General features: G+C 34.8%; 4 protein-coding genes across 4 annotated transcripts; 1 reads left to right on the forward strand and 3 right to left on the reverse strand.

The window, feature by feature from the left end:
- Positions 1-1803: 1803 nt before the first annotated feature.
- On the forward strand, positions 1804-6587 carry LOC18993196 (ATP-dependent DNA helicase 2 subunit KU70). Its single transcript, XM_006416691.2, has 18 exons — positions 1804-1960; positions 2058-2135; positions 2296-2412; positions 2513-2627; positions 2912-3017; positions 3131-3248; positions 3372-3455; positions 3566-3624; positions 3851-4028; positions 4245-4321; positions 4605-4752; positions 4984-5045; positions 5169-5229; positions 5353-5445; positions 5537-5657; positions 5746-5848; positions 5947-6109; positions 6204-6587. The coding sequence occupies exons 1-18, from the start codon at positions 1895-1897 to the stop codon at positions 6315-6317; spliced, it is 1863 nt and encodes a 620-aa protein (XP_006416754.1). The 5' UTR covers positions 1804-1894; the 3' UTR covers positions 6318-6587.
- Positions 6588-6655: 68 nt separating this feature from the next.
- LOC18993197 (ubiquitin domain-containing protein 2) lies at positions 6656-7859 on the reverse strand. The gene is made up of 4 exons (XM_006416692.2): positions 7527-7859; positions 7235-7357; positions 7001-7123; positions 6656-6922 (listed from the first exon to the last, which is right to left on the reverse strand). The coding sequence occupies exons 1-4, from the start codon at positions 7558-7560 to the stop codon at positions 6858-6860; spliced, it is 345 nt and encodes a 114-aa protein (XP_006416755.1). The 5' UTR covers positions 7561-7859; the 3' UTR covers positions 6656-6857.
- A 3177-nt stretch (positions 7860-11036) lies between these two features.
- LOC18993198 (precursor of CEP13) lies at positions 11037-11747 on the reverse strand. The gene has a single exon (XM_006416693.2). It carries the CDS (start codon positions 11477-11479, stop codon positions 11195-11197), a length of 285 nt encoding a protein of 94 aa, XP_006416756.1. The 5' UTR covers positions 11480-11747; the 3' UTR covers positions 11037-11194.
- A 718-nt stretch (positions 11748-12465) lies between these two features.
- LOC18993199 (putative F-box/FBD/LRR-repeat protein At1g16940) lies at positions 12466-13945 on the reverse strand. The gene is made up of 3 exons (XM_024153340.1): positions 13076-13945; positions 12816-12959; positions 12466-12726 (listed from the first exon to the last, which is right to left on the reverse strand). The coding sequence occupies exons 1-3, from the start codon at positions 13943-13945 to the stop codon at positions 12466-12468; spliced, it is 1275 nt and encodes a 424-aa protein (XP_024009108.1).
- Between the last annotated feature and the right edge of the window lie 166 nt (positions 13946-14111).

Below are 14111 nucleotides of genomic sequence, written 5' to 3' on the forward strand. Positions count from 1 at the left end.
AAATAAGTTAATTATAAATTAAAAAACAAGCTTTTTTAATGTACACATATCATAGATTAATTGAATAAAATGTGTAAAACAATACTAGAAAATAAAATAATTAACAAAAAATTGTAATTTAATCAAGTATTGCTAAAACAAACAACCAGACATATCGTCCGACCAGAAAAAAAAAAAACAACCAGACATATCAACACTTTATATTTAATAACTGAATAAATGTTACAATACCAATATAAAATAGATGATTTTAAATTATTCTAATAATTAAATTTCACTAAACAAACATTGATTACAAGGTATGTTTGATTTTTGGATACAAACCTGATACGTACGGCCGGATCTGTAAAACTGGTTTACAAAGATTGCAAGGTATGTTTGATTTTTTTGGTCAAAAGGGTAAGATTGTAATGTATGTTGTTTACCAGAAAATCGTCAACTATGTGTGATGGAGAGCGTGAGAAGATTCTTCTTGTCTTCCTGCAATTTATAGGAAGTCTAAGATTCAACTTCTGCGGGTGCAATATCTTCTAGTTATATGGTCAAACTTTTCTTACATATACACGTCATTAGAAGATAATAAGATATTAATTATTTTTTACCCTTTTTATTTTGGTGATAATTTCCTTCCAAAAGAGTTATGAAATATAGTATCTACACGTTTTTCATTTTCTGTTTTGGTGTTTACAAATATCTTAAATAAATTAGTGCTAATCAACACCTGTCTAATTACAAAGTTAGAGATTTTCGAAACGTGTTTGGAATTCATAGATTGTATATTACATTCTTTATTTGGTACTATTTTTGTAGATAAAATATGTATCTTAAATCAGTGACCCATTAACAGGTGTATCTACAATTATACATTTTCTTCTTTTATGAAGTGGCGTTTGTTTAAGATTTACTATTACTTTTAACTATTTGGATTAAGCTACAGAAACATGTCAGTTTATTAATAATTTCATAATCATATTTTTAACCAACAGGCAACAGCTCATTAACAAGTGTATCTTCATACTAATTTTGTAAAAACATATTTCAGTTTATTTTTACAATTTTCTTACACTAACATGTGCAACAATTACTAATTAACATGTGTCATTTACAATGATCACTTTACTCAATAATATTTTTCTGACATTATTCAGTAAACTAATATTGGAATCTCTCAACCACTTGGCACTTTCTTGTAGAGCATTATGATTTTATTCGTACAGTTTCCGTACACATGGTTCCACTACCAAATTTCCAATCAGTGTCAATTTAACATGTATTTATGTGCTTTCTGATCTGATTTCATATAAGACAATAATACTATTAGTACGTGAGGTAAAACATAAGAAAACAAACCAAGACTTGTGCTATAGATTTAGGCCTCTGAAAATGAGTTCCATCATTACGAATTTTTGTATAACTTTTACGAAAACTGTTGGGATTCATTTCATTTATCATACATGTCCTAAATGACAAAAGACCTAATTATTTACATGCATCGAGGATAATTAGTCTAGGGAAGTTTCTGTCCAAAATCCATCTCGGCTACTAACAAATTAAAAAAACCTATGAAAAAGAGCAATTATAGTAGAATTTTTAAAAACTTAATCGTTATGAAAAAGTTCCGTAAAGCTTATAAATATTCCTAACCGCAAAAAGTTTCACATTGTGGCCCAACTAAAAAAAGTTTCACATTGTGGCCCAACTAAAAAAAGTTTCACATTGTGGCCCAACTAAAAGCGCTTCACGTTCGTGGAAAAAAAAAAACACTATTGGTTCTTGCTAAAACCTCTGGACTAGCTCCTTTTCTTAGACAAAAATTGTGGATTTTTCGAAGGAACCGCCATTATTCCTGACTCAGTTTTTGCATCTCTGTTTGTCTGTTCGTTCTTGTCAGGAGATGGAATTGGACCCGGAAGATGTTTTCAGAGATGAAGACGAAGACCCAGAAAGCGATTTCTTTCAGGTTTGACCTGGTTTTCTTATGGGAGTTTTAGATAAAGCAAAAAATGAAACCCTAATTGATATTGGTTATTGAGTGTTTTTGTCTGTTTGTTTGGCAGGAAAAAGAGGCTTCCAAAGAATTTGTAGTCTATCTCATTGACGCTTCTCCCAAAATGTTCAGCTCTACTTGCCCCTCTGTGAGTATAAACATATAGAAGAAAATAACGAAGTCAAATTTTATGGTTGATTATTTGAATTATTTTTTTGTAGAGCTGAACAAACTTTCCAAAAATGTTTGATGGCTGATGCGAAGTTTTATAATTGGTACTTACTTTGTATCATAATGATGTTTGACAGGAAGATGACAAACAAGAAAGTCATTTTCACATTGCTGTTAGTTGCATTGCTCAGTCACTCAAGGCTCATATTATCAATCGGTCAAATGATGAAATAGCAATATGCTTCTTTAACACTGTAAGTTTCTGGATGAAACGTGTCGTAGTGTTTGCTTCTCGTTTTTTTTTTTTTTGGTTCTTTACTTATTTGTTTTCTTCAATTTTGTTGTCACTTGCAGCGTGAAAAGAAGAATCTTCAGGATCTAAATGGTGTTTACGTCTTTAATGTTCCAGAAAGAGAGGGTATTGACCGTCCAACAGCGAGGCTGATCAAAGACTTCGATGTCATAGAAGGTAGGTGCCAGATTACTCTCTCTAGAACACTAGTCATTGTTAATTTAGAGTTTCGAATCCAATCTTTGCAATCACTCTAGTAAGAAAATGAATAACATGTTAGGAATTACAATATAGAATGTTTGAGCAAGCTTTTAGCGCCTCAAAATCTCAATGGTAGATCTCAGACTAATTCAAAGATTGAGTAGTGTGCTGAAAGAGATTTATTTACTTTGTTGTTTGGTCGTTTATCGATGTGTTCTGTGATCTAAGGGGAAATGTAAATTGTACATTTTTGGGTGCAGAATCATTTATAAAAGACATTGGCAGTCAAAATGGTATAGTCTCAGATTCTCGGGAGAATTCTCTTTATAGTGCTCTCTGGGTTGCACAAGCACTACTGCGCAAAGGGTAACGTTCAAATTATTTTTATTGATCTGGTGCCAAGTTTGTGATTTGCAAAACAATTTGGTCTGTAATCTGATCACTGTGTTGGTAATATTCTGTAACAAAAACTTATCCAGATCTACAAAGACAGCAGATAAGCGCATATTTCTATTCACTAATGAAGATGATCCTTTTGGGAGTATGAGAATTTCTGTAAAGGAGGATATGACGAGGACAACATTGCAGAGAGCTAAGGTACTTTACTTCCAACCCTTAAGATATGAATTACAATGAAAGCAATCCAAAAGAGCGTCTTGTTAATCAAATTCTAGAAGGCTAGTGGGTTACCTTTTCCTGTTTTTTTGGTGATTCCTCAAGGATGCACAAGACCTTGGCATCTCAATCGAGCTTCTTCCCCTCAGTCACCCTGATAAGCAATTTAATATAACTCTCTTCTACAAGGTAATCTTCAACCATCTACTTCTTCAGTTGACCTCATAAACCTGAGGGCCTTATATAAATTAAAGACTAGATATGTGTTTACATGAATTTTTGTGTTAACGTATCTCCAGGATTTGATTGGATTAAACAGTGATGAACTTACGGAGTTCATGCCATCAGTTGGACAGAAGTATGTTTTTTCATTCTTTATTGCCTGTTGAAATTCCTAATATCTCTGTGTCGTTTTGTTGCTCATAGCATCTTAGTACTTACTACACTTAGACAGAAGCAGGCTTTTTTAGAAGTTTCAAGTCTTCAAAAAAACCACTTTGTTTTTATCTCTTTATCTTGAGTTCAGCTTCATAGGGGTTCCCGCCATTATTTGTATCATTTTGCTGAAATGTATCTATTGTCAGATTAGAGGACATGAAGGATCAACTGAAGAAGCGTGTACTTGCCAAGAGAATAGCAAAAAGAATTACGTTTGTTTTATGTGATGGTCTGTCTATCGAATTGAATGGTTATGCTTTACTCCGTCCGGCTAGTCCTGGAACCATAACCTGGCTTGACTCTACGACTAATCTTCCAGTGAAGGTAATTTGACAGATATGCTCCAATTGAATTAAGAATATGTGCCTTTACTCGTTTTCCATCACAAGTGAACACCTTTGTCTTTGGATCAAACCTGTCCACGTTTTGTATTACCATCAATCAAGAACTTTCCTTGACATTAATGTTTGGTATCTATTAGATCTATTTTCCTAGATGTATTTTCTGGGTTATTGACACCATGTGCGGTCTTGTCTGCAGGTGGAAAGATCATATATATGTACGGACACTGGAGCGATAATGCAAGAACCTATACAACGGATTCAGCCTTACATAAAGTAAGCCTCTGAATAACACCCTAATTATTTTCTGGTTTCCTATAACCAAAAGAGTCATGGTGGTTTCCTGTTAGATATGTCTATATTTTCAATATTATTACAAAAGTAGATACCAGTGAAGAGATTAAGAGAGAAAAAGAAAACCAAAGCCTCATAAATTTGAATCTCTTTCTTGGCACTCATGAAGATTAAATATCACTCGAATAACTGAAATCTTTTTTTGTGCCCCCTCTCTTTCTTGTCCAGTAGGAGTTGCGTTTAATTTTTTCATTCTCCTTTCTAGTCAGAATATCATGTTTACAGCGGCGGAGATATCCCAGCTAAAAAAGATATCAACTGGACACTTAAGACTGCTGGGGTTCAAGCCACTTAGTTGCCTCAAAGATTATCACAATATGAAGCCTTCTACATTTCTCTATCCAAGTGATAAGGTTACCCGCTTATCAAAGATTTCACCTTTTTTTTTAATTGCACTCATTTCTCTCCCCTCGAAATGGTGTTTAATCAGTAGGGAGCTTGTAATATCAACCAAACTTTGTCATATTTAGTCATAGAGACTTATCTCTTATTTTGCTGAGAAAGTTTTGAAGAAAGTGACTTGAATGGCATGTGTTTTCCACATTGATCTCTTAACTTAACTTTTGGTAATCTAACTGATGCAGGAAGTTATTGGGAGCACTCGTGCATTCATTGCCTTGCATAGATCCATGATACAGCTTGGACGGTGAGCACATTAGATATATAATTCGATGAGTTGATGTTGAATATAACTTCTGCATTTTTGACAGTATAAACTCCAGCACTTTCTCCGATATACTAACACTAAATGTATCCTCTTGTGTTGCAGTTTTGCTGTTGCATTTTATGGTGGCACGACACCTCCGAGATTGGTTGCGCTCATTGCTCAGGTGAGAAAACTACTACGTCTCTTCCACATAACTATATTTCATCTTGATATTTAGCTTTATTACCTTTTTAATTTGTGCTTTGTTCAACAACTTACTCAAATATCTTTTCTTGAGTCCGAACAGGATGAAATCGAGAGTGATGGTGGTCAAGTGGAGCCACCAGGGATGAACATGATATATCTTCCATATGCTAATGATATTAGAGATATCGAAGAGGCAAGAACAAGGCAAAGCTTATGAAAAATTACTTGGTACAAGATTATTCATGTATCGTTAAAATTTTGACTAGTTGGTGGATATTTGGCAGTTGCATTCAAAACCTGGTGTAGCTGCTCCTCGAGCATCAGATGATCAGCTTAAAAAGGCATCAGCGTTAATGCGACGTCTAGAGTTAAAAGACTTTTCTGTTTGCCAATTTGCTAATCCAGGTATGTTAGATCTTGATTCTATTAGTCTCTGAGTTGTTGATTTTGAAAACCATTCATATGTAGAAATTGAAATCTCTCCTTGTTACAGCCTTACAGAGACACTATGCGATCTTGCAAGCCATTGCACTGGATGAAGACGAGCTTCTCGAAACTAGAGACGAGACGCTTCCTGACGAAGAAGGAATGAATAGGTTGCAACCACTTTTACACTGTTTTATAATTCTGTACATAAGCCAAAATAATAGTAAAAATTGTTGGGATCTTATCTAGTGAGTCCTCTTTCTTGCAGACCTGGAGTTGTAAAAGCAATAGAAGAATTCAAGCGGTCGATTTACGGTGATGACTCTGATGAAGAAAGTGACTCAGGGGCAAAGGAGAAATCAAGAAAGCGAAAAGCCGGTGTTGCAGATGCAGGAAACTCTGACTTTATTGAGCTTGCTAAAACCGGAAAGGTCTTTAAATCTCTGCTTAATAAATTATTTTTCATCGTTTTTTATATATCTCTACCTCAAAGAATGACGTTCATGTTTTGTTTTCTCTGTATAGCTCAAGGACTTGACGGTGGTGGAATTAAAGACATATTTGACTGCCAACAATCTTCCGCTTGGTGGGAAAAAAGACGTTCTGATCAATCGGATTCTGACTCATATTGGTAAATAAACTTAACCGTTAATTATAACTCCGGCTAGAGAAAGCACGTATCAGTTTCCGGTTTCAAAAGGCTTGTCAGTTTATGATGAGAACGGGACCTGTAACTTTCGGTTCGTTGTTCAACGTTTTGGCTCTGCTTTTGGATCTAAGTGTAATGGTGTCTCTTTTGGGATAACCACTAATTAGGTAAATCATGGAGTAGTTTATTATCGTATCTTTGTTTAAACTGTATGGTTTCTCTTCATTTCAGTGCAGAGCAACAAGGTACAAGTAAATTACAATTATTGTTTAAGATTAGTATTTTGGTATGAGTCTCATACTTATTATTGATCTAAGCTTCTTTATGGAAAAACTATAAAGAATTCTATAGACCTTTGTAATTTATATATCCGTTACACTCTTCACATACGTAGAGTCTCAGTCTCACACATCGACCAATCCATACCAGAAAAACATAACTACTGTAAGTTAACCACATGGTTCCTTAGAAAGCAAACATACGCAAACGAGCTTTCTCGTCTCTTCTCCTTCTTATCTTTGTAAATTTCTTTATTTGGTTCTGATCAAGTTTGAAGGATCCCTTAGGACGTATTTAGGCAACTCGTACTTGGAACCTGCAAAAAATAACAATCTCAGCTGCTAAACCAAAAAACCTTATAGAAGAATTATATTTCTTTTTCTATTTATTTTACCTTTCTCGTCGTAACAAATGGTGAGGTCAGTGTTCTGAACAATCACACCTGCACTCTCGATTATGGTTTGCGCAAGCGATAAATCCTCTTCTTCTGCTGCAGCTCGTAACGCATCCCAGATCTCTGTTTAAATATAGATATAAAAAGATTACAACTTTTTGGCTCTTTACTTAAATGGCTCGACCTTAACAATGAATGTTTCCTATTTTGAAATTTGATAGATGTGATCATCACCTTTCTTGCCTCCATAGTGAGGAGCTGTGTCCCAAAACTCCTCTCGCATCTGTGTGAGCTCAGCTCTTGATATCGGCTGAGGATGTTTCCATGACTTTGGTCTTCTAATCTTTTCCTTTCTCCCTTCAAAAACACAATCACACATCACAGAGATGCTCCTATTTTTTATATATATATATATATTTGTTGTGTTCTTAAACTCTAAAGTAGACTGACTTTCATTTAATCCGATTCGTATAATTTGCTAACCTCTAGAGAGAGAGAGAGAGAGAGAGAGAGTCAGAGAGAGTACCTTCTGTCATGGTTCTCGAACTAGAGCAACCCATTATTTGTCTTCCTTAGAATAACCAAAAACGAACATAACAAATCTGCAGAGGAGAGGATACAGGGCATAGACAGAGAGAGAGAGATTACACTTTAAAGATTTGTAGAGAAGTAGAAGAGAAAGAGAGATATTTTGTTTTTACAGATGAGAGACAATGCTTTTAGTTATCTCGTGAATCACAAGACAAGGTTACTCTGTTTCTTCTTTTCTTTTTTCTTTCCTTCCATAATGTTTGGTCTGTTCAGAGTGAGAAACTCGTGAGCCACAAAGGTATGGTAGTTTGGAATTTCATCATCTACCTAATTATGGTTAAAGATAAGATCATATACGTTCACTATACAATATTTTACAGAATATCATATAATATATATGTAACCTATGTAACAGCCGATATATAAAGCAAAAAATTTTAGAGAATGTTTGCTAAATAAACTTCTTATGAATCCAAAATACTGTTTTTTTTTCACGCACAACAGAAAAAAAAAAGTCGTGTTTTTTAGTTTATACCTCCTTATCTACATTATTGTTAGTTGTTGCGACCCTGAATAACAAAAAAAAAATAGAAGTGTTTTAATTTAAAGAAAAGAAAAAATATCTACTCAGAATTTGATAATTTTTCCTCTTTTTTTTGGGGTAAAATATAATTTTCCCTCTTTTTTTGTTTGTTGGTATTGCTTCTATCAAAACCTGGGGGTGAAGAGGGTTGTTTTGAAAACAATAGGAAGACATTTCGGATCATATTTCAATATCTAAATTTTAAGATATGGATCAAGAAAGAGACGAAGAGCGAGCCGTTTATTTATTCCCTTTGTAATATTATTGTCGTTTACGAGTCAAAACAGCGTGCTCATAGTTGATGAATGCGCGTCGTTTCCGTTGTTTGGATGTGCACAGCGTGCCATTTTTAACTTTGATTACTGAAATCATTCATGCGCGGTGTCCGTGTGCCCTTTTCAAAGATCGACGACATGCACTGCACGCCATTTAAATTTATCACCAAAGACAATGAGACAGGTGTGCTATTTTAACATCTTTACGTACACGTTGTGTGGTCTCTTATTCATCGATGCACAGCGCGTCGTGACTTCTTGAGAAATCATGTCGTTTAGATTTTAGAATACTCTATATGAACGAACACTCGGATTCTCAGAACTCATGCTGTTTCAGTGGCGACGAAGTTGTACGTCGTTTATATTTTTGGGCCTTTGGCGCTGTCAAAACAAAAAAAGAGGACTGTGGGCCGTCACTTTCTGCTACTGCCAAGTGCCAACCATGCCAAAGTCAGGATTTTTAGTTAATACGATAATAAATATACAGATTTTTTTTTGTGTGAAGAGGGGGAGACATTACATAAGAATTAATTTAAAAAGAATTACATAAGAATACTTCGTGGTCTCATCGATCCACTCGCATCCTCTAACAAAACCGGATGAACGTAATCCGGACAAGAATTAAGCAACTGAAAACTTAAGGGTAAAGAGAATACATAGTTTGCTAATCCGTCGGCTAGACGATTAGCCTCCCTATACACATGCGAAATCCGGACTTCCCAGTCCTTCGACAAAAAGCCGTAGCACAAACGTACTAGAAACGACAGAGGATGCGTATCACTGATCCCTATCGTGAGATAACTCACCACCACCTGCGAATCCATTTCCAACTCTACACGTGTAGCTCGACGCTCCCAGGCTATGTATAGACTATAGTACACGCCTCAGAGTTCTGCCAGGGGTGCCAAGCAAACGCCAACATTAATAACAAAACCTCCACACCAATCCCCACTACTAACTCGGAGAACACTCCCCGCTGTAGCGAATCCTGAGTTCCCGCGAGACGCACCCAGTGAGGAGTACACAAAATATATAATTGATTAAGAGGGATGGCCGAAAAAAAAAAAGTTATAACAGTCAGTATGATCAGGAACACAAATTCGCGAAATAATATAACCACGCAAAAGTTAAGCGCGTGACATAAAAATGGTTAACCTATAGACTATAGTCCAACCAAATTAACTAGACATTTTTGTCTGATTTTATGTAAAAATAAAATATTAAATATCCACATTAATACTATGTATAATGTTAAGTTTGTTTTTTCGAAATATTCTTTCTAGACAGTGTTTTTTTATTTATGTGGTCATGTCAAATAAAGATGGCAGATGTCTTTATTAACTCTACCAGATTAAGTGAAGTAAACTTTGATACATCATTATCAAAGGATATCAAGTGAAAATAATGGGTTTTGTTCCAAGACGCACCAATCTTAGAAACACAGTCACATTGGTACGATTTACATGGTTAGAATGAAATTAACGAAGTTGACAAGTTTCAAATCGAATCTCTAATAATGCTAACTTACCAAGATTTATACGTAGACTAATGTATATGATAATGACCCTTTGAACGATTTAAACTTGGCTTTGGATTTTGAAGTAAAACACTAAAACACATTATAAAATGTTTTTCAACAGTTTTCATGATTTGGAACCACGTTATCTGGAAACATAACCTAACCTTTGATATAACATTAGCGTGTGAATCTAATTGATACTTACTAGTTTTGGAATATAACTCCACGGGTATATATGATTTTTAAGAAAATTATTTTGTCAAAATCAAAGTTTATGGATTATTCGTATTTGATGGCACGTTAATCTGACATGATGTTTTTTTTTTTTTTGGTTAAATTATCTGACATGATGTTACATATGAAATTCATAGGATTTGCGTGATTTTCAGACCGAATATGTAAGGATCTCGAATCTAACACTATATTGTATATAGATTTAAGTAGTTAGATCTAACATGCATTGAACGTGTACTAAGCGGCTCTATCTTACTAGTTGATTTGTTAAACATATTAAGAAAGTACAAAAACGGAAAGTGAGGAAGAGATTTCATGGCAAAAGTTAGTCCTTAAATAGTATACTCCCGGAGATGAGCAATAATGGTGTTCCTTATATTATTGCATGTCTATTTTCATTTTCCTTTTTTTCTTCTCTTTTGTCTTAAAACTCTGAATCTATTCGATATCATAAAGGAAAAAACGTCAACGGGTCAGAGTAAGACGTCTCTAATGTAAATAGACAAATAATTCTAGTTTTTGTTTATTGTCAAACATCAACTTTTGCCACAAAATTGCCACAACGAAGCTTTTGAATTATTTTATTACTTTTGAAGTTACAAGGTCTTATAAGCTTTCTTCCTGATGAATTTAATTTACGTACGCAACCTTTTCACATTATCTCGATTAGTCGATTATAGTGGGCACCAGTCATATATGTTCATGTTTAATATATCTGTGTAAACGTATGATTCAAAAATTTCTCCCTTTAAATCTATAGTAATGTACTAATGTAGTCTTAGTATTTGGAGTTATATTCAACTTCTGAACTCATGCATAACGTACATTAAAAAAAACACACAAAAAGGCAAATTAAAGTATAAAATATCGATTGTAATTGCTCAATTACGGATCACACACAAACACATTTATTGAATACTCGGTACCATATGATGATATATAAAGACACACTGACACACACACACAAACATTCTTTATAAGACGACGTACGATATATGATAATATTATGAAAAGAAATCGACAACATCTATAAAAATCGGTGATGAATGTGTCTAATGACCGACGCCGGGGCTAGGGACCGATCCTAGCAGACGGTGAATCTCCCGCGAGTGTTCCGGCACCATATGCTGATCGGGATAATCTCCCGGAGGAGAAGTGTGACCTTTGTCGCTTGGACCCGAAGGTGGTACATTGCCCTTTGGTAGGGCACTAAGAAACAATCCCTTGCTTGCATCGTAAGGCATTAAAACCTTTCTAGCTTCACAAGATTGCGAGGCAAAACCTACAATAGAAAGCAATAAGAAAATAATCGAAATGGAGATCCTGGGACGAGTCATTTCGTATAATTGGTTTTAGGATATAGCTAGTATTAAATATTAATTATTTTATGAAGCAAGAAAAGTTTTGGTTTTATTTTGTGTTTTTCTAAAATGTTATCTTGTGAATGAATATATGATAGAGTGGATCTCTATATATATAGAGAGAACGGAGTGGGACGAGGTCAATGGTAATTTGGGTTAGGTACATATGAACTAAATTGGATAGTTCGTATATATATAGTGTTTACAAATAATATCTTATGGATCAATTCATATATAGTTCGTGCTTTTCTAACTCCAAGAACTGCAAACCAAGAAAGCCCTCGCCTTACATGCTTCTATATAACTGGTAATATATAAAACGATAAAATAGCATTCTGGTACTATGATTCCGCACATTATTTTAGCAATAATTTTGCATCTTTATTGTTGGACTTTTGTGTGTTTATAGCAAAATTTTATCATGCGATACAATTATATGTTTGAATATATTACTTTTCATACCTCAATTATTGAAGATCTAGTGATAACATAATTGTTTGAATAATCTTATCAGATTTACATTATTTCAATATATTAGAATTTTCGAGAGCAATTTTATAACACTGTTAACCCAACAGCGCTTATGTGCTTTTTTGAAAAGAAAGAACCAAATGGCCTAATTAATTGGAAGTCAAAATTCTTACTGCTAAAACAGAGAGTTCATTGAGCCATCAACATATATGATTGAGCAAAACACAAGTTGAAACAAAACAGAGCTATTTTCCTGATTGGAGGTTATTTAATCTTTATTGAGACTCCTAATTGAGCAGCTCCTGTGACGGTTTCATATTTACTATATTGAACACAAATTAAGTGGTCTCCAAACTGGATTCAATGAATTATATAACAAAGTCTTAACCAACCGAATCATTCAACATGCTCAAAGCCAGTATTACACACTCTCTCAGCAGAAACCGTTAGCACAAGAAAGCAAAGACGAGGGCTTGTATGTTTCAAATGTTCTAGAGCGAACAACAAAGTTCACACATGCGAGATCGTCTTGGCAATGTAAAGAGCCTATCGAGGATCTTCACATCTTCATTCTTCATATGATATAAACAGAGAGTAAATTTCTTGAGGACTGTTGAATTAGCCATAAAATAACTCACTAGTTTCTCCATATCCGCTATGTGTCTTGCTCTCACCTCGACAAACTCAAGGGATGATAAGACACAGTGAGGCACATCATAAAAATTTATTCCATAGTGATAACCTTGAAACCCCTGCAAAGTAGGAAAAATTTAGTATATGTTACAGTTTCAGAATAGAAGTTTAGTATATACATTAGTTGGTTAATAAGAGAAATACTAACCATGACAAGAGATTTTAGATTAGGACACCTCTCAAGAAAGAGTAGCAAATATTCCCAGTATCCGAGTGGCGGTATGTCCTTGACGCTCAAGGTAGAAAGGTTATGAATTACTGATTCCGATTTCGGGAGGAGCTTACGATTTACCTACAAAACAAAGAATACATGTTACAGTTTTTCATAGTCGAAAGAAAAGAGAAAAAAAAAAAAAACAAAATCTAAAAAGTTAGAGAGATGAGAATCAAGATAAATAGATAGTTTACCCGAAGAAAATCAGAAGAGATAGTTAAATTAAAATATCTGACACGAGAGATCAGGGTAAGAAAACCAGGAAAGCTTTCACCAAAATTAATCAAATCATCAAGATCCAACTTAACAATGGAGCTCAAATCATTTACGATGATTCTTTCAACAAAGTGATGTTTCAGCTTTAGATACTTGAGCCTTGGGGTATCCAATACAACTTGTGTTGCCTGATGATGATATCCATATTCGTTTTTGTTGAGACAGAAGCTCAATAGAGACGGAGACGAGACTTTAACTGCATACATCTTGTCCATAGTTAGGGTTTGTAGAGCAGGGCAGGCTGAGATGAGCATCTCCATACACAGATTGTCGTCAGCAAGAAACACGATTTGTTGTAGATCCAAGATTTTAAGACAAGGCAAAGAGACTGATGACTTGTGGGGAGGTTTAGGCAAGCTTGCGCAGTAGAGTTTCAAGGAGACCAAACTCTCACATGATGTATAAATGGTTGGAGGTATCGTAACTCTGTCGAACTTACTCGCAACATCTAAATGTTGAATATTCTTCTGCTGATCAATCACAGTGTTTATCGTCGCCTCGTTATACTTATTCAACCGATATTCAACATAGCTTAGCTTAACTCTTTGTAAGCACAAGTCACTGTTCAAATCCATAAACCTATCGAAAAACTCGTACTTGGCAAAATCTACGGAACTATTAAAGTCCAAATCCAATCCAGGCACAGATTTCCAAACGTTTCTCCATCTGCGACATAAAAGGCTAGTCTTGACAACGTCCTTGGTAGGGAGTTTCAAAAGTATCTCATAAAGCAAAGAATCTGGTAATTGATTAATTATATCAGCATCACCAACAGCTTTCTTCGTCATCTATGGATTCTGCGTTGTGATTAAAATTACAACAGATCGAAGCCGTGTGATTTCCTTTCACCTAGGGTTTGGATAAAGAAAAAGTCTAAAAGACGCGAATAAAATAATCAGGAAAGAGTAATGAACAAGGAACAGCATGATCCAATCACCTGGCACAGCTAAAGAG

This window comes from Eutrema salsugineum, unplaced genomic scaffold (genome assembly GCF_000478725.1).
Source record: "Eutrema salsugineum unplaced genomic scaffold, Eutsalg1_0 scaffold_5, whole genome shotgun sequence".
NCBI classification, from domain to species: Eukaryota; Viridiplantae; Streptophyta; class Magnoliopsida; order Brassicales; family Brassicaceae; genus Eutrema; species Eutrema salsugineum.

What these genes read in the sequence shown, in the direction of transcription:
- LOC18993196 (XM_006416691.2), top strand. Translation starts at nt 1,895, where the DNA reads ATGGAATTGGACCCGGAAGATGTTTTCAGAGATGAAGACGAAGACCCA. An exon ending in CAGAAAGCGATTTCTTTCAG is followed by an intron (nt 1,961 to 2,057) that starts GTTTGACCTGGT and finishes TTTGTTTGGCAG; the next exon opens with GAAAAAGAGGCTTCCAAAGA. An exon ending in CGGATTCAGCCTTACATAAA is followed by an intron (nt 4,322 to 4,604) that starts GTAAGCCTCTGA and finishes TCTCCTTTCTAG; the next exon opens with TCAGAATATCATGTTTACAG.
- LOC18993197 (XM_006416692.2), bottom strand. Translation starts at nt 7,560, where the DNA reads ATGGGTTGCTCTAGTTCGAGAACCATGACAGAAG. An exon ending in TCACTATGGAGGCAAGAAAG is followed by an intron (nt 7,124 to 7,234) that starts GTGATGATCACA and finishes ATATTTAAACAG; the next exon opens with AGATCTGGGATGCGTTACGA. An exon ending in CATTTGTTACGACGAGAAAG is followed by an intron (nt 6,923 to 7,000) that starts GTAAAATAAATA and finishes TATTTTTTGCAG; the next exon opens with GTTCCAAGTACGAGTTGCCT.
- LOC18993198 (XM_006416693.2), bottom strand. Translation starts at nt 11,479, where the DNA reads ATGACTCGTCCCAGGATCTCCATTTCGATTATTTTCTTATTGCTTTCT.
- LOC18993199 (XM_024153340.1), bottom strand. Translation starts at nt 13,945, where the DNA reads ATGACGAAGAAAGCTGTTGGTGATGCTGATATAATTAATCAATTACCA. An exon ending in TCTCTTCTGATTTTCTTCGG is followed by an intron (nt 12,960 to 13,075) that starts GTAAACTATCTA and finishes TTTGTTTTGTAG; the next exon opens with GTAAATCGTAAGCTCCTCCC. An exon ending in ATCTAAAATCTCTTGTCATG is followed by an intron (nt 12,727 to 12,815) that starts GTTAGTATTTCT and finishes CCTACTTTGCAG; the next exon opens with GGGTTTCAAGGTTATCACTA.